The 21,486-nt window shown below is 42.2% G+C and overlaps 2 protein-coding genes across 3 annotated transcripts; both read right to left on the reverse strand.

The window, feature by feature from the left end:
• Positions 1–64: 64 nt before the first annotated feature.
• On the reverse strand, positions 65–8,857 carry atxn10 (ataxin 10). The gene is made up of 11 exons (XM_020092490.2): positions 8,684–8,857; positions 8,073–8,264; positions 7,441–7,526; positions 7,244–7,340; positions 6,934–7,098; positions 6,735–6,815; positions 6,335–6,491; positions 6,069–6,186; positions 5,483–5,658; positions 3,326–3,389; positions 65–2,028 (listed from the first exon to the last, which is right to left on the reverse strand). The coding sequence occupies exons 1-11, from the start codon at positions 8,812–8,814 to the stop codon at positions 1,844–1,846; spliced, it is 1,452 nt and encodes a 483-aa protein (XP_019948049.2). The 5' UTR covers positions 8,815–8,857; the 3' UTR covers positions 65–1,843.
• A 1,776-nt stretch (positions 8,858–10,633) lies between these two features.
• Positions 10,634–20,926, reverse strand: LOC109632932 (fibulin-1-like). 2 transcript variants are annotated; one of them, XM_020092485.2, is made up of 16 exons: positions 20,764–20,924; positions 20,428–20,536; positions 19,027–19,162; positions 18,782–18,923; positions 17,986–18,075; positions 17,466–17,603; positions 17,176–17,313; positions 16,959–17,102; positions 16,228–16,350; positions 16,013–16,138; positions 15,673–15,792; positions 14,865–14,996; positions 14,586–14,709; positions 11,591–11,724; positions 11,148–11,288; positions 10,634–11,009 (listed from the first exon to the last, which is right to left on the reverse strand). In XM_020092485.2, exons 1-16 carry the CDS (start codon positions 20,816–20,818, stop codon positions 10,870–10,872), a joined length of 1,992 nt encoding a protein of 663 aa, XP_019948044.2. In that variant the 5' UTR covers positions 20,819–20,924; the 3' UTR covers positions 10,634–10,869. The 2 variants fall into 2 exon arrangements, with proteins under 2 accessions (XP_019948044.2, XP_019948045.2); XM_020092486.2 differs by lacking the exons at positions 10,634–11,009; positions 11,148–11,288; positions 11,591–11,724 and adding an exon at positions 13,852–14,286 and having other exon boundaries at positions 20,764–20,926.
• Between the last annotated feature and the right edge of the window lie 560 nt (positions 20,927–21,486).

The following is a 21,486-nucleotide window of genomic DNA, read 5'->3' on the forward strand; positions in this document are numbered from 1 at the left end:
TCTTGAGTTTCATGTCACATCTGGAGTTTATTGACTTCCTTATTAAAATCATTACAAAAAGCTGTTTGTCACTCACACATTTCTTTATTGGGCATTTTATAAACATATTTGACCGGAACATGAAGCATGTGGTTTACACCCTGAGTAAGTGTTTTTGTGTTTTTCTTCTCTAAGGTCATTATCAAACCAGAAGGCACAGAGACATATGGTGGAGGCCTGCTGGATAAAACGCTGATATGGGAAACAAGAACTTCTGGCCTTGACTGATGTGGTGCTAATGTGTTAGGAGGTGAACAGACGACTGTGGCCGTGCCACCTCATTCAGCCTGGCTGACTCGCACAGCCTCTTTCCTGTGGGGCTGAAAAGCATTGCAGCCAGCCAGTCGAGCGCGAGTAACATATGTTTTGTTAGCCGTCTGAAATCCTGGGGACCGGAACCACATAAGCTCCCTCCACTATGCCGGTGGATTGAGGGGAGAGTCGAGCCGATTGTTTCAATACATTTTGTCATTAAAAATCAGAGGCAGAGCAAACAGGGTGGAGCAGGGTGTGGGCAGGCCCGTAAAGCGCTGCATTGTTGAGGTGTCAGGACCATTCAGCTTATCCAGCAACGGGAGGAGCACGGAGGGGTGTCATTCTGCAAACTAATGCTTCTGGTCTGATTCTCTCACTCACACTTTTAGTTAGTATGCTCTCATCCATCGACTCCTCATCCACTGTCATCGATCAACACAAGAAGCTATAACACACACGCACGCAACTTCAGCTAAATAGCAACTACAATATTTACTACAAATCTCTACAAAAGTCTATGTAACCAGGAAAACTCTAATAAAGTTTGAAGAAAAAGCAGTTAAAGGTATAAAACCTGAACTCAGTGTGGTGAGTTTAAAGAGGATCGATGATTCCATGAGGGCTTATTTCTCTATATGACTTCAATAAGATAGAAATAGAAGAGTAATACTGAGTTGATAAATAAGATTAAATTCTCTAAACGAGTATAAAACTCTGTTAATAGAAGAAGCACTGCAAAAGCAAGCACCAATGTATTGCCCCTGCTGTACACTGAGCGTTGTTTTTAAATGATAAAAAAACATGCATAGTTTACTTGTTGTTATTGCCTTTTGCACTGTTGTCCTTAGATTATAATATTTATAATGTTATGTCACTTTAGATAAGCAGGTATTTTAAGAGTTTGAAATAGGATAAAGGAAAAGTCTTTCTCCCTCTGGAAAAGACACCACCATTTAATTAGTTGAGGTGGTGAGGGGGTTGATTATATTCAGTTTTTTGGTTGTTCTGTTTCACGGTTACTGCAGAGGTCCCAAGGGGCCTGGACTTAAACCCCCAACCCCTGCTGGCAACATCAGTGTCACTGAAAAGTGAAAAGCCCCGGACACTGTGGTGCTTTTTCAGTCTTGCCAATAAGGTACCAGCATGAGCTTGTCCATCCTAAACTCTTCATTTCCCAGACTCCAGTCAAGACAAAACGAGAGCTGCTGAAGTCTTTTTGAATGTAAAGGATATTGTTACGCACCTCTGAGCATGAGTACTACTACTAGTAGTGGTACTACTTCTACTACTTTGACTATAGATATATTTAAATTAAAAAGCAGTTTACTTTTATCTGTGGCATAGCTGTCAAGTTTTTCTGGACAGGCACAAATGTTGTTTTTTTTGTTTCTTAAATACTGGGTAACATTAAGGAGCTTGCGGTACAGTATAAGTACATGTTCACACAAGCGCATGCACATGTACTTTATTCCCTTCTGAACAATGACATCACATGAAAACCTGCTTGTGGGTCGAGGCTCTCCTCTTCTTGGCTGCTGCTCCGAGGTTTTTATGAGTCTTTCCTCACAGATTTGAGCAGCAAACCTCCATCTCGCTCCTCCACCAGGAATCCCAGCTCCCTGAGAGCAGAGTAGTCAGCGGGGCCGCAGCGTTCCAGCTCGGCCACCAGCTCCTGGTTCTGCAAGTTCTTTTCAAGGAGATTCCTGATGGCAAAGATGGCCCATTGGCTGATGACTGAAGGTTATCCAGTTAAGGACAGAAGCAGCAGAATCTTAAAAGAGCATTCGCATGACTGTGGAGGCTTCAATGTAAATGTACTTTGAATGGGGTGATGTCATGCATCATAAACTTTACTGTGGTAATGTTGCATTGCTTGTGTTGCATGTGGTGGAAGCTCAGACTTTAAGTGCCCAATCAAATTGCATTTAAGCAAATACCGGTCCTGTCTAACAGCATCACTCTGTTTTCTGTGACACTAACTGGGGAAACCTAACCTGTAGAAAGGTGGCACAAGGTCGTCCATGAACTAAGCTAACCTTGCTGTGAAGTGGACCACGAAAGTCAATGCTCTTCTAACCTTTTCAAAAACCAGGTATGTGTTTGCCACGTCTCGAACAGGTTGTGTTTTGTAATTGAAAACATTAAACTCGACCTTTTCAAGTTTCATGCATAAATTAACTTTTTAAATTGCACATTTGCATCTGAACAGAATCAAATACTGACACCTACATGAAGACAGCATGTGTGTGTGTAAGTACTAGAGGGGGCCTGGGGACAGAAGATGGTTTCAGACTATTGACCTGGTTAAAAAAAACACAGCCTGGTACACCACCAACTGTTTAACAATCTGACACCAACTCAAAAAAGGGCACAAAAACACATGTGCACTCCCTCCCAGGTCAAAGGTCAAACTCTGCTGGTTTACATCAAGTTCCAGTGGGAGCGATTTTTTCTCTATATCAGGTTAACCAGAACAATCTGATGCAAACCAATAAAACCTTTCAATAAATCACATCTTTGTGTAGCGTGCACTGTTCTCTTATTGTTGACAATGTGTCAAAGAGATAAGAGCGTTTTGGAGGACATAGTTAGTGGTGCTGTTGTTTTGATTATCAAGTCTGATAATATTTTGCTCCTCTGGTTTCAGTGTCTGTTGGCTGATAAAACACTGAATCATATCAATATACAATCTAATAAAAAAGCACCACTGTGGTAGAAAAACACAACAATAAGAAAGCTTCACAAAAACAGAATGCATTGTGGGGTTTGCATGATTCTAGTGTTCCTAACAAACCACTAAAATAGTGCTACCGAGAACTTGTTTACGTACGACTGAAATTACAGTACAAGCTAACAGCAACTCAAATGACCAAAACTTATTAATTCAAACGTGACACATCTAAATCTGAAAGTGCCTGAATAGGAGACACTTTGACTAAAATGACTTGAACAGTGATTTAACTAAACTTGCAACAGATGTACTATTGTATTAACACAGATGTGCTTTGTTTCCAGGTCAGACAAAGGATACATGGGTTGTTGCTGTCTATGTTGCAGTTGTCCAGGATGAGGGGGATGCCTTCCAGTTCTCTCACCTGAGGAAAACAAATTCAGTGGCATGTTAAAGAATTAACTAGTGTTGATTAATCAAATTTTGACATTTTTCCAGCAGTTATGACAAATAACGACGACATTTCACCGCTTAATAAAGTCTCATTTTCACAGAGTTTCATTATTGTATTTGTAGACAATAACTTAAATCAAATAACCCTGCAAAAACAAAAGAAAACCTAAGGTTACATCTATGAAAAACAACATTTGTGTTATGATAAACTTCTGTCACATTTTCAAAGCAATAGGTGAGTGTCAAATTAAAAGCAGCAACATGTTTTACTTGCTTTGTCTGATGTCCATGCCTTCTGTGGTCCGACAAAGCAAACATACCACGAGCACAGACTGCCCGCTCTCATCACTACCGTTTAAATCTTCCATAGAAACATTTGAGTGAATTGTCGGATTTGGTCGAGCTGTGCCGTCTAGCCAGCAATCATTGTTTAAAGAAAAAACAAAGTACAAATTCATTATGGAAAGAAACGGATTCGACCTGAGTGTCCCTGTCCTGAGCGGAGCCTCGTGTCCATGCAGAAGCAGCAGTGTGGTTTTGGGTTAGTGTGCGACCGTCACAACAGGGGGATCTGCTCTGTATCATTTGTCTGATTCTATAGGCTTAATTGTTGACTTTGCTTACTGTTGCCCTCCTCTTGCCTTTGTGGTTACCCTTCAAATACTCTACTGGGAGCTCCAGAACACCGCCGAGCTGCTGAGTTTCAGAAAATGTAAATGTCATTTCAACTGTCAAAGACACAAAGTCGCTGACGAGCACAAGCACCCAGGTCTGCGTTTTTCCACTTTCACAGGGATTGTTGCTTATATTATGTCCAAACCCATAAAGAGATGAATAACAAGTGACTGGACCCCGACTTCAGCTCGGTACAGGCAGTTCAGTGCTTTGCATGAACATCTTAAATTACAATATCTCCCAAAGGTGAACAGAATGACATTTGGTTTACTGGAAGAGATCTTAGTGAAAACAGATATGGGGTGATTTCTGACCACTGACAGACCACAGATCAGCATCCATAAATATTATAGAGAGGCCAACTGAGGGTGGCCATCCCACAAGCATTCCACAAATCTGTTTCTATTAAGTAGGACTGAGTCTATAATGCAGCATAGATAGAGGCCAACTCCTCCCCATCCCCATCATCTATCTGTTTTTTATGTTAATAGTCAGATGCTGACAGACGGAGACAAACTGATAAAATCACCAGGGAAGGAATGTTTCACGTTACAGTGCAAAACCAAGCAGTTGTGTTGAAAGAACTGGTAAGCTTGCAGTCAAGGAACAAACACGACCTCATGCTCCATTAGATATTACACTAATGTGTGCTCCTCGGTTTTTCTCAGTCAAAAGACATCACACGGTTTGATGCAATAAAACAATAGACTTAAATTAAAGATGCAAATGAATGTAGAGAGAGATCTTACTATGATGGCCCAGACCTCATTCTTTCCTTGACCGTCAACCCCATTAAGTTTGACTGATCAAGGCTGGATTAGAAAAGAAAACAACCCAATAAAAAATAATAAGTATTCGGAATTAAAAATAATGAGGCCCTCAATTCCCTTCTGTAAAATATTTTTTTTTTTCCAAACCCAAATTTCCTGACAGAACAATAAAAGGGCAAAATCTGACATTGTCTTAAGATAACTTGTATATATTCAATTGAAAGTTTTAAAAATTAAAGAGGCAGAAAGCACCACATACTTAAACAATTTCCTTGAAATAACAGACAAACACATCATTGATTTTGAAAGTGACTTTCCTGCTGATCCACTTACAGCTTCTGTCCTATTCCTGTTGGCTTTGATACGTGCTACAGTTACAGCTGCGGTGCTTTTTACTGGCCAACCGCTGCATTAAAAAAAGTGGAAAACATGTCTGATGACCCAAGAACAATCAAATAAAAAGATCTTCCTTGATCTGCACAGAAAACCTGTGGAAAATGTATCTTAGCTTTTTTTTCTTTCAAAATAATACACTCATCTTTAAGAAGTCTTTACAACCATCATTATTAAGGCTTGAATAAATAATGACTTAATCAATTGATCTGTTTTTCGTCCAAACCTTGTTCTGGTTGTTGGTGTTGCTGTGACAGAGATTTCCTATCAGCCGGATGAGATGAGCCTTGAAGCCGATTACAGGAGAAGAGTCTCCATCACCACTGAAGGAGGAGAAGTTCTGAGCAGCACTGAAAATATTCTTACTGGCCTTCCCTATGGCGTGCACCTGCCCCAGGAGCTCTGCAGGGAGAATTTAAAGGGGAAAAAGCAGAAAGATGGGGGGGGGGGGGGGAATACAGCATTTTATTTACCAGGGTTTAGTTGAACCCAATACGGATCCTCAATCAGAGAATGGAATTGGATATCTGGATAAATTAACTTTAGACATGTTGTTTAAATAACCAATTGTGTGAATTCTGTCAAACTTATCTGCATTTGAACTCAACATGGAGAAGAGTTGTGGGCAGGAATTTAATTTGTTTTCCTGTGGGTGATTTAATGGGGATCTGGATCTTTCACAACACCATTTCAAACAGTATCTATGGTGTGTAGCTGACATATTTACCCTAAGACAGCCAAATCTGACCCACAGACTCCAGTTGTGGACCCGGTCAGTGTGGTTGAAAGAGTGTGTTTGTGTTTTCATTTACCAACAGTGGTCATGAGAAGGTCAGGGTGATCCTGCAGGAACATGAACTGTCTGTGGCCTGAGGTCATCTCACACAAAACATCAAGCAGACTGATCACTGTCAGTGCCTCCTGCAGGACCTGCAGGGGATTACAACCAATGGGTGTCAGGATTTGACATGGTAATACTGCTACTGGGTAAAAAAAACCTTTTAAAAACAAATCTGTTTGAAAGTCTAACATAGTTTAAATCCAAGTCTTTAAATGTAGTTTATCTGTATCTCTGTACCTCATTGCTGGAGGCAGAACCAGTGGCAAGTGTGAGCACAGCTCCACAACCTGTCTGGAAGGAATTAGCCACGAAACGAGCCACGCTGGGTGGGACGCCGCACTCCTCTGAGTCTTCCTCTCTTAGCTGGGCAAAGAGCAGTTCCAGCAACGTAACTCTGAAAATGACAAATCTGTAAATGACATATCTAGAGCACAATTTTAGATTTAAAGCTTGGTTTTCTGTTTCTATACCAGGTTGTATTCTGTGACATGCAGCCAGGTTATTTAGCAGAATAACAATCGGAATCCACTCAACCAGATTTAACAAAACTGTCTCCCAGCATGTCAGTTTCTGTGGGAGTTAGTCTTATTATTTCTTATTTCTATGCATGTTTGTCTCTGTAGTAAAAGTGACGTACCGTTCATGGTGAGACATCCCTGAGTACATGTTCTCCACGAGATCTGAGGATTTGAGAAAGTGCTGGGTCGCAATGAGAACCCTGAAATTCATAAATACAAATTAAAACTTTACCAACATGAAATGGAAAATGTGAACTCTTTACACATGAACAAAATAATGCATTACCCACACCATCACAGACACATATACACACGTACGTCCAGTCCAGTTCAGGTTGAGTCCTACAGAGCTCCATCACCCTGAACGCCAGCTGGATGTTCTGCGGCTTCGACATCTCCTCCACCTTGGCTTCATCCAGACACGTGTGAAGAACCATGGAGGCGTAGCTCACCGTCTTCTCATCATCAGCCCTGAGCAGCTCCCTGCTCACACATGTACAGCAAGACTCATTGTAAATATAGTTTCAATTTTAATGATTTTCTGATCTCTATTTCTGACACAGCAGTGTTAAATAGTGTTGTATAGTGATATACTAATATAACTACCATTGTGTCGCACACAACTTACAGGAAAAGATTTGGGAAGCTCAGCTCCCAAATGTCATCTTTACACATTTGGTGTCCCACGGCCAAGTTACCGAGGAACTGAATCCCACAACGGAGAGCTGGAGGACATGATGTATAGTAACTTAATATGCACAAGGTTCATTATGAAGATGATGTGATTCTATTATTATGGAGGAATGATCCAATTTCAGGACTTACCTTCAAATATGCCATCGATACTCTCCAAATGTGATTTCTGAAGGAAGTTCAGAAGCTTAAGTGAAACATCAACGAAACCAAGCTCCCTAGACGAAGAGAATTAGATTATTTTGTGCTTGATGTATATTTAAAAGAGTCTTTGCTCATCTCTTTGGTTAAAGACGTTATTGGCAGGTGGACACAATAACATGAACGCATTTAATGTGATTTAATAGAACTGCATTTTCTGTGCAACTAAGTGAACTGCTTTCAACAAAATGTGTTGTGTTGTTGGATCAGGTGCGATATGCAGATAGATCATTTAAAATGTATGCAAATTAATCACAAAAATGTCATATAAATAATAAATTATTACCTCTGCTCAGAGGATAATGTTTTTGTTTGCAGTCCAGGGATTTATTTTAAGCTTTCATGAACATTGTGGGATTGGGTGGTTATTTTGATATTCTCACTGTTTTCCTGGGAAATAATTCACAGACCTTGATGAAATTTTGGGAACTGATATCTCTGAGTGTGTGGAATTTGGTGCCGTTTGGCTGAGTTGGGCCTTTCTAGATAAGCAAAGATTCTCAGCAGCTGAAGACCCTCCTGTTCCAACTGTCTCAACAACACTGCATTGTATCAGGAATCACCTGAGCAGACTCTGGTTGCGTGTGCTCTGGACACACGAGTTCCTCTGGGCCCTGAAGCACTCGGCGGTCAGCTGCAGCTGCAGACCGACGGACTGCAGGTCCTCGCTGGTCTCTCTGACGGCCTGGAGCTCGTCGCTCAGCCTGGTGAGGACCTGCAGGAGACTGGAGAACGCCTGCTCCTCCACGGCATCCCTGATGACAGGAAGTGGACGGACAAAGAGGAGGAAGACAGCAATTCATTAATTCAGAACAATGGTTGTTAAACATGGAGGAAGCCAAGGAAATGAATGTGCAGTGAAACTGAATTTACCAGTGTAGTTTATTACACTGTTCATTTCTTCTTTAAGCTTCACTCTTTGCTGGGACACTGGCATCATCAGTGATATTAATCCTGTTGCTATGACAATCCAAAACGTCTGCTGTGAAAACTGTGAATCCGAACATCTACTCTCATCATCAGACTGCAGCCTCATACTGAAACACATCACTCTGAATCATGGTGGATAATGGACCAGCCCTCAGAACGTGAGAAGTGACTCTAGGCTACATTAGCCTAGAAGCTAACACCCTCGGTTCCCGTTGGATAAAGGCCCTAAACAACATGTCCTCACCTGTATTCTCTTTCCCGTAACGCAGCCGTGAACGTCTTCAACACCTGCAGGTGCCCTGCGCGGTGTTTTTCATTCAAAATGCCGCCGATGGACGCAGAGATGTCCTGGTTGCTGTTGCTGACAGCTGCCATGTTTGCCTGCTTCGAGCGTGGAGGAGGGACTTCCGGGTGAATGTGCGCCGCGCTATTGGTTGAGCCCCGGGGACGGAGGCGGAGTCGGAGCATGTGCTGCTGTTTTCGCTCAGCTGCTCGTCTCCTCTGCAGACAGATGGAGGATCCTCATCAAACCCCCCGTCCATCACACTGGACGTGCAACGTGAAACACTACCTGGCCCCAGGTCATCTCAACAACAAGTGGATAATAAATAAATAATCCACAGAGGAATATGGAGCACGAGAGAACAAAGCTGACATAACAAAACTGGATTGTGGGACCCCTCTCAAATATAAGTACTTACAGAAGACACTGTTTTCTACTGGCTGCAACACTTGCTCAGTTATAAATAGTATTGTTATTACTGTTATTATTATTATGGTTATTATTATGAAGTAGTATAGGAGATAGATAGATAGATGGACTGATAAACTGACAGACTGATAGATAGATAGATGGATAGTTGGGTAGGTGGGTGGATGGATAGATAGATAGATTTAACAGTGAGCCTCCACCTGAAAACACTGCTGTCTTATACCAGTAGATTGTGCAGTGGGCTTGATAAGATGTGTAGAGTAATTCAACACATTCAACATGTATTAAAGTCACATATAAAACATATGCTATCATAACAAGAACCTTGAAGTGCATCCATCCATGTTCATCCAACACAATCACCTCTGGTTAAAACCTCCTCATCTCTGCCTGTGCTATATTTAAACATGCTGCACAACATTACACCCACTCATTTCTGAGGTGGAAGTTTTGCAAGTTGCAGCTGCAGCCACATCTTAAATCAGTTCGCCTGAAGCCATCGTTTCATTGAGTCTGGACACGTTGTGGGACAATTGTTGCAGCTGCAAAAAAAAAAAAAAAAAAGCCACAGGACAAGCCTTTGAGATTTCCATGAAGAGTGGTGGATTTTAGATTACAGGATTTTCCTCCACATGCTTGTCTTCTGTGTTTTCACTGGCAGGGCGCAGTACAGAAGTGGTGAGAGGCTGATCAACATGGAAGAGGGTGGATTATGGATGGTAAGAGGCATCCACCTCAAGCAATTTGTCAGCTTTGAGATGAGTATGAGTATGAGTAAAAGCAAACATTCCTGGTATAGGACTCCCATTATTCATCCTCCTTTGAGCGGAGAAACTGGAAATTCCCTCACAAACTGGAAGTGGTGTATGGTGTGATGAGGAATCAGAAGAGTTGGGTTACAGGAAAAACAGGACATCCACTAAGGTTTTAGTTATCGTGGAAACTTAAGTTATGATGACTAGAAGAGGACTGGAGCAGTGTGCAGTGGTGGCGCTCTCCTCAGTGAAAATACAAATAACAGCACCAAGTCTTTATTATTCACAGACACTTGTATAGCCTGATGGTACAAAACACAGTCAACAACAATGGCATCTTATTTCCGAACGATGCATGTTAGAGCTGGTCAGTAGATCAAACGGAGCAAACATCATCCCTGGTGGAAGGATGCAGTGGGGGTCAGGGACAAACCCATTAAATGCTAAATCAGGGATTATTTTCACTTTCTGAGAATAATTCTTGGATCTTGAAGTCAGGCATTTTTACGGGACTGATAATTAGAAATGTGTGGAATTTGGTGCAGATCCCAAAAAATATGGATCTATTGTATTTAAACGTGGTTTCATAAGTGGACTGCCGGGCATTGGTGGAGGTATACACTGTACTGAGTACTATTTTATTTATTTCACTCTTGTAAAAGGCATTGTATATTCAACACATCTGGGTTACAGGAATTAGGAGTGAGAACATTTCATTATTGTTTGTCAATTAACTTTTTGGTAAAAAGCCCCTTTAGTCCCGACAGGTGATATTTTGACTTGACCTTGGTCCATGCTGAACAATCTCAACAACAAGGACCTGCTGTGAACTGCAACTGTTCCTGGATTGAAACTTTGATGCTTTTTGTAAATGTTCCGAGCAATAAATGTGACATTATGTAACTACAATTTGCCAAGTTACATGTTATTTTACTGATGTAGTACTTCCCTTCCCTTCTCGGCTCAGAACCAGAACTCAGAGATAAAGATGCGTAGGACGACAACATTTTGATGGGAAACGGTTCCTGACTTGACATAATTCATAGCCACCTTCAGCTCCAGATACCTGGGGCCAATGATCGGTTTCACCTGTCGCACAACACCTGAGGGAGACACATATTGGGATCAGCGACTTAAATTCAGTATTGGCACATATTTAAAATAAATGAATGTGTATAATACAATAGGGGATTTGGTAAAGGATCGGCTGCCTGGGTCCAAGTGGTACAATCTCCTTTTACCCATAATCTTGTCCTGGTGGAAGCGCTTCTCCACGTCAAAGGAGAACTGTTCATCAGCTGAAGTGATCTCAAAATAAACATCAGTTGCTCTGCGGGGATCAGCAGGGTAAGCAGCCACAACCGTCTGCAGCCAAACTATTTCTGTCAGACGAAAGGGTTTCAAGGTTTTATTAGTCCGATAGAGGCAAACCACAAAAGTGCATCAGACTCTACAAAATCAGATATTTGTGCTGCAATTAAACAATTGCACTGTGGGTTGGAATATGTAATTGAATCTTATGCACTGTGGCAGGTTGGAGGGTGGAAATTTCAATGAGGCTGCAAATAATTGCTTTCAGAAGCTACTGATTCAGGTAATATGATACAAAATCTTACTGAAGGCACATGCAGATAATCAACTGTAACTGTCAGGAAGCAGTTTCTAAGAAATGAATGTGTCGTACCCTCGGGTGCGCTGAAGTCTACGAAGTATGGCAGAGAGAGGATGCTGTAGGTGATGATGTGGACGGAACAGTTGGCTTCCTCAAGTGGGCAGTCCTTAATACAACGTAAACCCAACGAAACATCTGGTCTGGGTCTATAAAGGAAAGACAGCCACGAAACAAAAAAATATGAGAAAGAATGGAGGGAATCAAAATGGGGGAAAAGGGATTTAAGACGTGTTCCAAGAAAAGAGGAAAACAGGCATACAGAAACATACAGCAGTTCTACCAAAAGTTGACTTGAGCAATACAAAAAAACCCTGGCAACACCTGAATAGCCCCATAGACCTCTATGGTTAACCAAGCGACGAGTGCCTCAGAGAGAGGCCAAACCGTGGAGTCGTGTTTGTGAGGGTTCCCCCAGTGTGAAGACAGTGCCGCTTTCAAACATAACCTCAGAAAGAGCAGCGAGAGCGGAGCTGTGTAATTAGCAGCGAGCAGGTGAGTCCAAGTTGTTCGCTGAAAGGCCAAAACCACAGGGATGATTGTGTGGTTGAAAACAGACTAGTAGAAAACCAGCAGAGGCAATGTAAGAATGAATGTGACTTGATTTGGTCAAATCACATCATATTAACACTGATGGAAGAAGGAGACACAAAAAGTTTGACAGAATTCATTTAAGGGCATTCACTATAGTCCAGACCTCCGCCAAGGCCCAACAGTCCCCTCATGAAACCACATTTAAAATCACTAGCTCCGCACACACTCATATATATCAGACCCCTAAACATGCCTGACTTTTTAAATCAAGATCCAGGAATTATTCTCTGAGAATTCAAAAATGATAAACAAAGTTTTTTTTCACTGACCCATACCGCATTCTTACAAAAAGTTTCCAGGAAATAAGTTCAGTAGTTTTTGCATAATCCCACTAACATACCAAAAAACTAAAACGTTTAAAAACGTCCTATAATAAAAAAAACAATAAAAATAAATAAATAAAGGTCACGCAACCTTTCCCTTCCACTTCAGAAAATTCTATGAAAATTGGTTGAGCAGTTTTTTGTGTAATACTGCCAACAAACAAACAGGGATGACAATATAACTAGCTAACAATCCTATAATGCATCTTTATAATCATCATACAGTGCTTCACTATTTATATATTCATTAATGTTGCATTTTATAAATCAGGTGGTCATGCAATCAAAAAATATCCTTCCATCTATGTATTTTCAATCAGCTCTACATTCACCAAACGCTGAAAGAGGAACAGAAAATGTTATGTGGTTGCATTTATCCAGAGCAGAGCAGCTACCAGCCTTTTCAGTATCATTTACAGAAGATTTACTGATAACCACCCAATACCAACACTAAAAGCACCATCCATCATGTGAGCCGTAATGCCGCTCCACCACTAATTGAGAGCCCACGCTGGCCGGGCCCCAGGTGCCCATAAATAAGTGCCACGCTTATTTTTCTTTGCCGTCTGCTGAGGCGAGGCCTGTTTGATCCTACGGTGAGGCCACTTGGAGCAGATCATAGGAAAAATTGGTTTCTACATTAAAAATGACCACAGAGGAGGAAGCACGAGAGCAGTGGCAGAAACCATTGGCAGCGTGTGTAAGTGTGTGTGTGCTTAGATATTAAAGAGCGAAAGGCCATTTTTATCTGTCACTTTTTTAATTCCAGTCACATTGAAAGTACCAATAACGGGAAGCTGCCGCAGAGACATGAGGTGGAATGAGCTGCCATCACCACTTCATTAACAATAGTGTTGTGGAGAGCTGCAGCAGCTTATGAGCCCCATCTAGTGGTGAAATAATGTCCTATTATACCCACAGCCATATGCCAAAATAAATAACAAAAAGGCCTTGAGAGCAGTCTAAACTGCTGAATTAAAATAAACTACTTCTTCCTCTAATGTTATTGAGCATTTTTTACTACACTTAAGCATAAAGGCACTGTGACTTTTATGAGTCTTCTCATCTAACTCTCAGCAAGACAGTGAAGTGAAGTGTTTATTCCAAAATGTTAGATTTCTCACTGCAGTGAAAATTCTGCCTTTTTTTTTTTTTTTACCACAGATGTGACTATTCTTTTTGTCACCATAAGGAAGAGAAGATGAGTAATAACTAGACACCACACACACACACACACACACACACACACACACTCCGAAATAAGGATAAGTTGAAATTGGAAAAAAAGAAAGCAGTTAATTTGGCAAAGAAAAGAAAAGTGATGAAAAAGGAAAACCACATGAGTGGTCGATACAAGACTTGAAATATTAGTTTTATTATTAGTTTAAATTTCACACAGACTTCTATTAAGGCAGAGCTCTCGAGGGGCGGATCGGCTGATCGTGTGTGACAAACACAGCAATCTTGGCCATGTACATATGTGCCCTTCTGTAACGGATTAGCCTCATCTGCACTGTCAGAAAGAAGTCCTGAGGCTCAGACAAGGCACGACGCAGGGAGATAACTCCTCCATGGTCCTGATGCTGCACAATGAAGTATCCCTCTTCGTCTCCGGACTCTATGCTCAAGAGCATCTCGTCTCCTAGGACTGAATTGGACGGTCCCATCCTGAAAACGTCGGCGGGGACAGGAGTGTTGGTGGGGAAGCTGATGTTGTAGAAGGAGATTCTCAGCGGAAGCGAAAAACACGACGCCGGGTCCTGCGTGAACTCGCAAGTTACGCGCTCGCAACGGCTGAAAGGGAAGAGATGAAAGGAAGGGCTCATTGGATGGAGGGAGGAAACACTAAAAGACGAAAAGGACAGAGAGAAATCTGGAGATGTTCTGTGAGCAAAACTGTGAGGATAATGTCAAGAGCTGGACATAATCAAAGGAGATATGTGAGAATTTTGAAAATAGAGTGTAAAATGAAAAAGATGACAGGGCGGAGTCACTTAAAGATAAACTATAAGTGTGTGAGATGCATCAAGCACAACTCAGGGGGGCAAAATCAACCCTTTCATTTCAACAGCTAAGAAGCTCTCATCTCTCACCCCTGTGACGCTTGCCGGAAGTTCTGAGGACACTTGAGGGACAGGCAGCGAAATCCTCCTTGGACGTTGAAGCAGCTCTCAGAGACAGAGCAGTTGTGGGTCTCTGCTGCGCATTCATCAATGTCTGAAAACACAGGAAGAAATAAACGGAAATAACAACATATAATCATTATTTCAATTAATAATATTGTCCCAGGGGTGATACTGAAATTCCTTTTAGAAACATCCAATCCTGAAAGCTGAAAACGTCGGTGGAGGTTAACATTGTCCTCTGCTGACCTTGACATGTGCGTCCATCGGGGGAGAGTGTGTAGCCAGTGGACGGGCAGGTGCAGTAGAAACTTCCTGGGGCGTTGGAGCAGTTGTATGAACACATCTGACCTCCAGCAAGAAGAGCGCACTCATCAATATCTGAGAGGAGGAGGAGACAGGTTAGAGACACATCTATGGGTTAACCAGTAAAATATACTGTAATAAGATTAGATTAGATTAGATTCAACTTTATTGTCATGGCACATGTCACAAGTACAAAGCGACGAAATGCAGTTTGCATCCAACCAGAAGTGCTTAAACAGTGAATAAATATATGGTACAGTATGCTTAAGTATGTGTATATGCTAATCAGTGAATAAGTATATTTTACAGTATGCTAAAGTATATGTAAATGCTAAACAGTGAATAAGTATATTTTACAGTATGCTAAAGTATATGTAAATGCTAAACAGTGTATAAATATGTTACAGTATGTAGGTATATATACAGTATTAGTTATATGATTATACCAGATATTGCTATTGACACAATATACAGGTTATATACAGTGTATGTACAGTGTACAGTATAAACAGTAGTGCAGGTGATATGAATTCACAATATTCAGTGAAATAATTCAGGAGTGCAGGTGGTGGGAATTAACATTACTCAGTCCGTAGCGTGTGTGTCTGAGATGGGGGGGTAGGGGTTGGTCAGTGTGTTTGTGTGGGGCTTCAGGGGTCGGGTTCTTAATATAAGGTTTCCTACAATAAAAGAAAACATTTCCTTCCCCTCCACATGAACGAACAGCCAATAAAAAACCATAAAAACAAACCGTCACATGTTATCCCGTTGATGTCGCTCAGCTGGTAACCATGGCGACAGTAGCACTGGTAGGAGCCATACACATTGGAGCACTCCTGGCTACAGGGGTTAGCCTCACACTCGTTCACATCTGTCGGCATAAGGGGCAAAGGTACGAGAAGTTTCATTACAACTTGTACTTGAAAACGTCTGCTTCCAAATGGGTTTTACACTACGTCCAATCACTGACGTCCCTACCCTGCGTAAGAATGAAATGTCTGTGCAGCCTGTTGTTGAAGAGATTTCACATTATCACATCTAATCGGATGTATCCAGTTAACGAGGCTCAGAAGGGATTTAAGTCAGTTTACCTTCACAGCTGCTGTTGTCATGGGAGAGCCTGAAGCCCGTGGTGCAGCTGCACAGGTAGGACCCCTCTGTGTTCTTACACTTGTGGGCACAGAGTCGTCCAGGATAGTGCATGCACTCGTTGATATCTAAAGCGCACGGAGGAGAGGTCGTGGATTACCGATCTGAAGCATTGTCGATGAGAAAATACAAATGAACAAAAAGGTAAACACGGTACCTTCACACAGTTTGGTGATGCTGTTGAAGACGAAGCCAATTCTGCACTCACAGCGGTACGATCCCACGAGGTTCACACAGCCGTGGATGCCACACACATTTCCTGTACGACACTCGTCTACATCTGTGAGGAAAGAGGCCAGCGAGTGGGAGAGAGACGGATGAAGGGAAGTAACGTCTCCTCGTCAGTATAAAACGTGGAGATTAATGTGAGTTATACATAGTTAGATCCATAGACTGTACATAAAGATGGACGACGTGACAGCTCCCCAAATGTATTATTCAATTTGTTTTTTGACGCTGTAAAATCAGGGTGAACCATCATGATTGGCAGCAGACACTGACTTGACATCGGTTGAACGCATGTATCTGTGGGATGTTGATACCGCGGCTCCATCACCGATCTCTAGCAGACTCATATCATATCATGTCAAAAGATGGCAGCACCCACATCTCTGGTATTTTGCCTTCTTTTTAAAAAAAAGGGAGGAAGTGAAAGCTGAAACTGCAGTCTGATTCTGTGCGTGGACGGTAACAACTTTGTGGACAGCAAATAACGCTGCACACAGCGAGAAACAGAGCAAAAAAGTTGGAAATCTCTTATGTTATAATGGGAAGTGTAAAAAAAATGTTGGTTCAAACTGTGGTAGGACAAAGTAGGACAAAGTAGGACATGATGAGCCGCCACAGTGTAGAATCTAGATATCTAATGGGGAATGATCTAGTTTCTACCTTCACAGCGAGTGCCGTCCTCATTCAGATGATAGCCTCTTGCACAGCTGACTGTGTTCCTGCGACAGGTGAAGGAGCCGTCTGTGTTGATGCAAGTGTGTCCGGGCAGGCATGGACCGGTGTTGGCCACACACTCATTTACATCTGAGAGGACAAACGCAACAAACTCAGCAAACCTGTGGAATGTTTTTACTCAAGACAGTGACACCAAACTCACCGATACAGCGGCCGATGGCGTCCTGGATGAACCCTTCAGTGCACGTCTCACTCGGTCGGCAGCGGAACGAGCCGGCTGTGTTGGTGCAAGTAAAGTTTTGTCCGCAGTTGTGGGTCCCCAAAGCACACTCATCAATATCTGGGACACGATGATGACATCTTAAAAACCCAGTGTACTTGAACAAATACTCTGCATATTTTAGGAGACTTATATTTGCAGGATTAGAAGGGATTTCAGCACAAGGCAATTACTTTTCTATATGTCATCTCACAGTGGTCCTGATTTGTTACCTTGGCAACTGTTGTTATCTCTGAGCTCGTACCCAGTACCACAGCCGGTTTCCCTCTGACAGCGGAAGGAGCCGTCTGTGTTAATGCAGGTTTGGCCAGAGACGCAGTTGTGGCTGTCCAGCAGACACTCGTTGATATCTGAGGAGAGAGGAAGCCACTAAAAAGTGTGACAATCACTTTATCTGTATAATGGAGCATTTTCAGTAGATTGTGCCGTCATATTTTATTGACCAAACTAAAAAATCAAAGTAGACATTAAAGAGAAGTCATTGTTGACAACTAACTTGCGAACTGGTCTAGAGCATGCATCAGCAGGACCTCGCTAAAGCGGCTACATCACCAGACTGGTTCAGAATGTGGTCATGAGCCAAGATGGTAGCGTTTGTATCTTGGATATTTTGGCTTCATGTCTGGGTCGTAGGAGGAAGTGGAGATGCGTCGTCCATCTATGTATACGTACAGAAAATTCCTTCCTCAAGAAGTCTGTGTGGAAGTCTCCACCTCCCCTCACATTACGTACCTTTACATTTCACTCCATCTTCTTGCAGCTGATAACCATCGTGGCAGACACATGAACCATTTTCTGTACGCAGCTGAGAGCAAGAGGAGCCTGGAAACAGGTCAAGTTAAAGTCATGTTAAGCTTTGTTATGAATTTGAAGAAGTTCCCTTACGGCGTTCCTGAGATATCAGGAGGGACAAAAACACAAAATGTCTCCATTTTCAACCACACACTTTTTCTTTCTTTTTTTTAAACACAATAAAAATCCCAGCATACCTAAAGAGAACAGAGGTCAAACAACTCATCACAAGGCACGACCGACATCTCTGTTTGCTCTTATCACCCCGGCCTTTGCTCCACATGAGACAAGACAATGATTCGCTGTTTCTCCACTGACGGGGTTGTTGTTGTTGCAGATCTGAGCTTCCTGAAGTGTTTGAAGGCGGCTCAGAGACAAAAGCTGTGAACTGCAACAAGTCACCATTTGGCAGCGTGTCTACAGCTCAGCCCACTGAATACTCCTGTGACCTTGTCTGTCTGGTTGTCTGGCCGACTTGTAAGAAACAATGTTTATCACCAAGGCTGTTTATTCAGCAGCCCTGATGGAAACAGTGAAGCTCTCTGGATGAAAACCTTTTACCTCCTGAAACACATGAAATCTCTGTGTTTTCCCGACCTAATAATATCATGTGCTAATGATATCCTGCCGATTATTTTACTGATGTCTTCATTGACCCGAGCGTCAAAAACAGGATGACACAGAGTTAAGCTAATTAAAAAAACAAAAGGTTTAACACAGATGCTTTTTTTTTTACCCTCAGCATTTGGTCTCGCCTCTGTGTTTTTGCCACAGCAGATTTTAGCCGTGTGTTCACAGTCTTTCCCCAGCGACAGCCCCTGCAGCTCGCAGTCCGAATCCAGGTCCGTCAGGCCGAGCATGCAGCAGTCACAACAGATCTACACAGGTAGCGGGTGAAAAGAAAAAAGAAATACACACAATTTGTAATGATTTCCAAAGTGTCAGGAGAATGTAGAGGTGAAGATCAGGAAAAGGAGCCACCTTCGAGATTTGCGTTTGCTTAAGGTCTCCCTTGAAGAACGCCATCTCGCAGGCCCCTTGACTTCGGGCCAGTTGAACGCCTTTGTCGCAGAGCTTGTCTACGACTGTTGCATCGCAGCACCGCTCCTGAGCGATCCTGGAAACAAACGGCACAAAATCTGGCATGAAAGCTCATCTAGAAAAGAAAAAGTTAGATCTGCTCTGCAGCTGGATAAAGAGCATGGAGAGAAAAGCTTAATATTTACATTAGATATGGTTGATCAAATGTTTTTTATGTTGAAATACCTTAAATATCTACTTACAACAATAAGTAAGTTACCTTAGTTTGATATATACACACATTTATAACTACATTTTATGACATGCTTAATTTAGCTGAATTTGAATTCTCTCTCCAGCGTCCTCCTGCCTTTCTGTGGCAAATGTTCCCTCCTCTGACCTCCTCCATGTGTTGACCAGGTGTTCCTCTATTCCAGCAGTCATCACCTCCATGTTTTTTAAAAGTCACACGGGGGCCCTTCAGTGTTAAAGTGCTCCAGGGGGCCACTTAACGCCCTGAACTCACAGTGCAGTTATACGAGGTAACCCTCCCCTGCAGTGGGATGCATGCTTTGAGGGGCTGGGGGGGAGATGATTTGCAGGCTCGCAGCCCCACCGGCTATTTCCTGCTTTTTAAGATCTGGTCTACATCACGCAAGCATTTCCCACTTTTCTCTGAATCCAGTCTGACGTATGATGTTGGAAAGCTAAACCCGATGTCGTATTTCTGTTGTCAGATAAGAGACGCAAAACTACTCCACACCAATGAAATCATATTTAAATTTACAAGATCTGTATTTTTATTTGGATCTGCACCAAAGTGCACACACCCCTAAATATGTCAGATTTTTTTTTCAGTAAAATCCAATTATTCCCTGAGAAATCAACAAAGATGTTGAAAAATGCTACAAGCTTACAATGTTAAAGAACAGCTCTGCACGCCTTCTTCTTTGTGTCATGCCCCACATCTCCACAAAATTTAGTGGGGCTATAATAGACAGGGGCCCGAGAGATAAGCAACAGATTTATTGATTCTATTTATTTAGCTTGAAAATAGTTTTGTCATATTTTAAATGGTTGTCTTTAAATTTGTCTCTGTGTTGTTTCACTTTCACGTCCGTGTGCAGCACCTTGAATCTTCTCCTTGAGTACTAATGAAATTGCCTTTTGTTTGAATCGACTTCCCAACATTTTTAGAGGAATGAGGACACAGACTGAAAGACGTCCACAAACACGCTCACAATAAGACAGACAAAGACATGCCAAACAACATGTCTGCCTTTTGCTCTCATGTGTCTGTGACCTCCATCATGAGACCCCCCCTGGGATGATCAGTGTTGAGAGAAACCAGGTGTTTCTTACCTGCAGGTGTGTGAGGGGGAGATGAGGGGGAGGAACGCACAGTCCTGTCGTCTCAGGGCCCTGTCCCTCCCGTCCTGGCAGCACTTCAGGAGAGTGGGAGGCTGAGACTCTGCAGTGAGGGGATGATGACATGTGGATTATTATTCAGACACAAATCAGAAACATTAAGACTCACATCATGGAGGCAAGGCTGCAGCTGAACTCCTACACCCCCCCCCCCCCCCCCCCCCCCCCCCCCCCGAGAGGAGGCTGTGGTATTCTCCAAACTAAATACGCAGTAAATCATGCGCAGCTTGCAATCACAGTCACAGCTTTAATAACAGGTGATGTTCTCACCTCCGTCATGCAGAACTCCGCAGAGAGAAAACAGGAGAAGCGTCCACTGCGCCATCGTCTCTGATATGGCTCAAAGTTTGCGGTGATTTCGACGTGAATAGCGGGACCGCAGACTGTGTGTGTGTGTGTGTGAGAGAGAGAGAGAGAGAGGGCAACAAGTTTGTCTCAGACCTGTGAGGGTTGAGTTTGGGGGCGTGGAGGAGGGAGTCAGGGCCACACACACACACACACACACACACACACACACACACACTAAAAGCCTAAACTAATGTTTTGTGATTTGCAAATTAGAGCCAACAAACTAATGCTCACTCCAGTTACACTAAATAATTTGGTTTACATTTCATATAATTTCTATTTTTTACTTTCCTTTGTTTGCAGGTCTATTTATTTATTGCTTTTGCTGATGTTTGTATTTTGAACGTGCCCTTTGCTAAACATAATTCTTGAGTTTGTGGTTGAGGTCAGTGTTTTTGTTAGGTGGTCCACAATGAATGGAAGTCACTGCAGCGTGTGTAGTGTCATACAAATGAGAACAGTGATCAGATCTGCAAGTAACACTGTTTATTACAAATATTGTAAATGCAGGTGTTTTTAATGTTCAACATTATTTAGAATTCATTTACAGATCAAGAGCAGTCGGTTTGTGTTAAAGTGATGATGGGATTAAAAATAACATATTTCAAGTGTCAGTTTTAAAATCACTCTTTTGATTTCAAGCGA

This window comes from Paralichthys olivaceus, chromosome 23 (assembly GCF_024713975.1).
Source record: "Paralichthys olivaceus isolate ysfri-2021 chromosome 23, ASM2471397v2, whole genome shotgun sequence".
In the NCBI taxonomy this organism is placed as follows: domain Eukaryota; kingdom Metazoa; phylum Chordata; class Actinopteri; order Pleuronectiformes; family Paralichthyidae; genus Paralichthys; species Paralichthys olivaceus.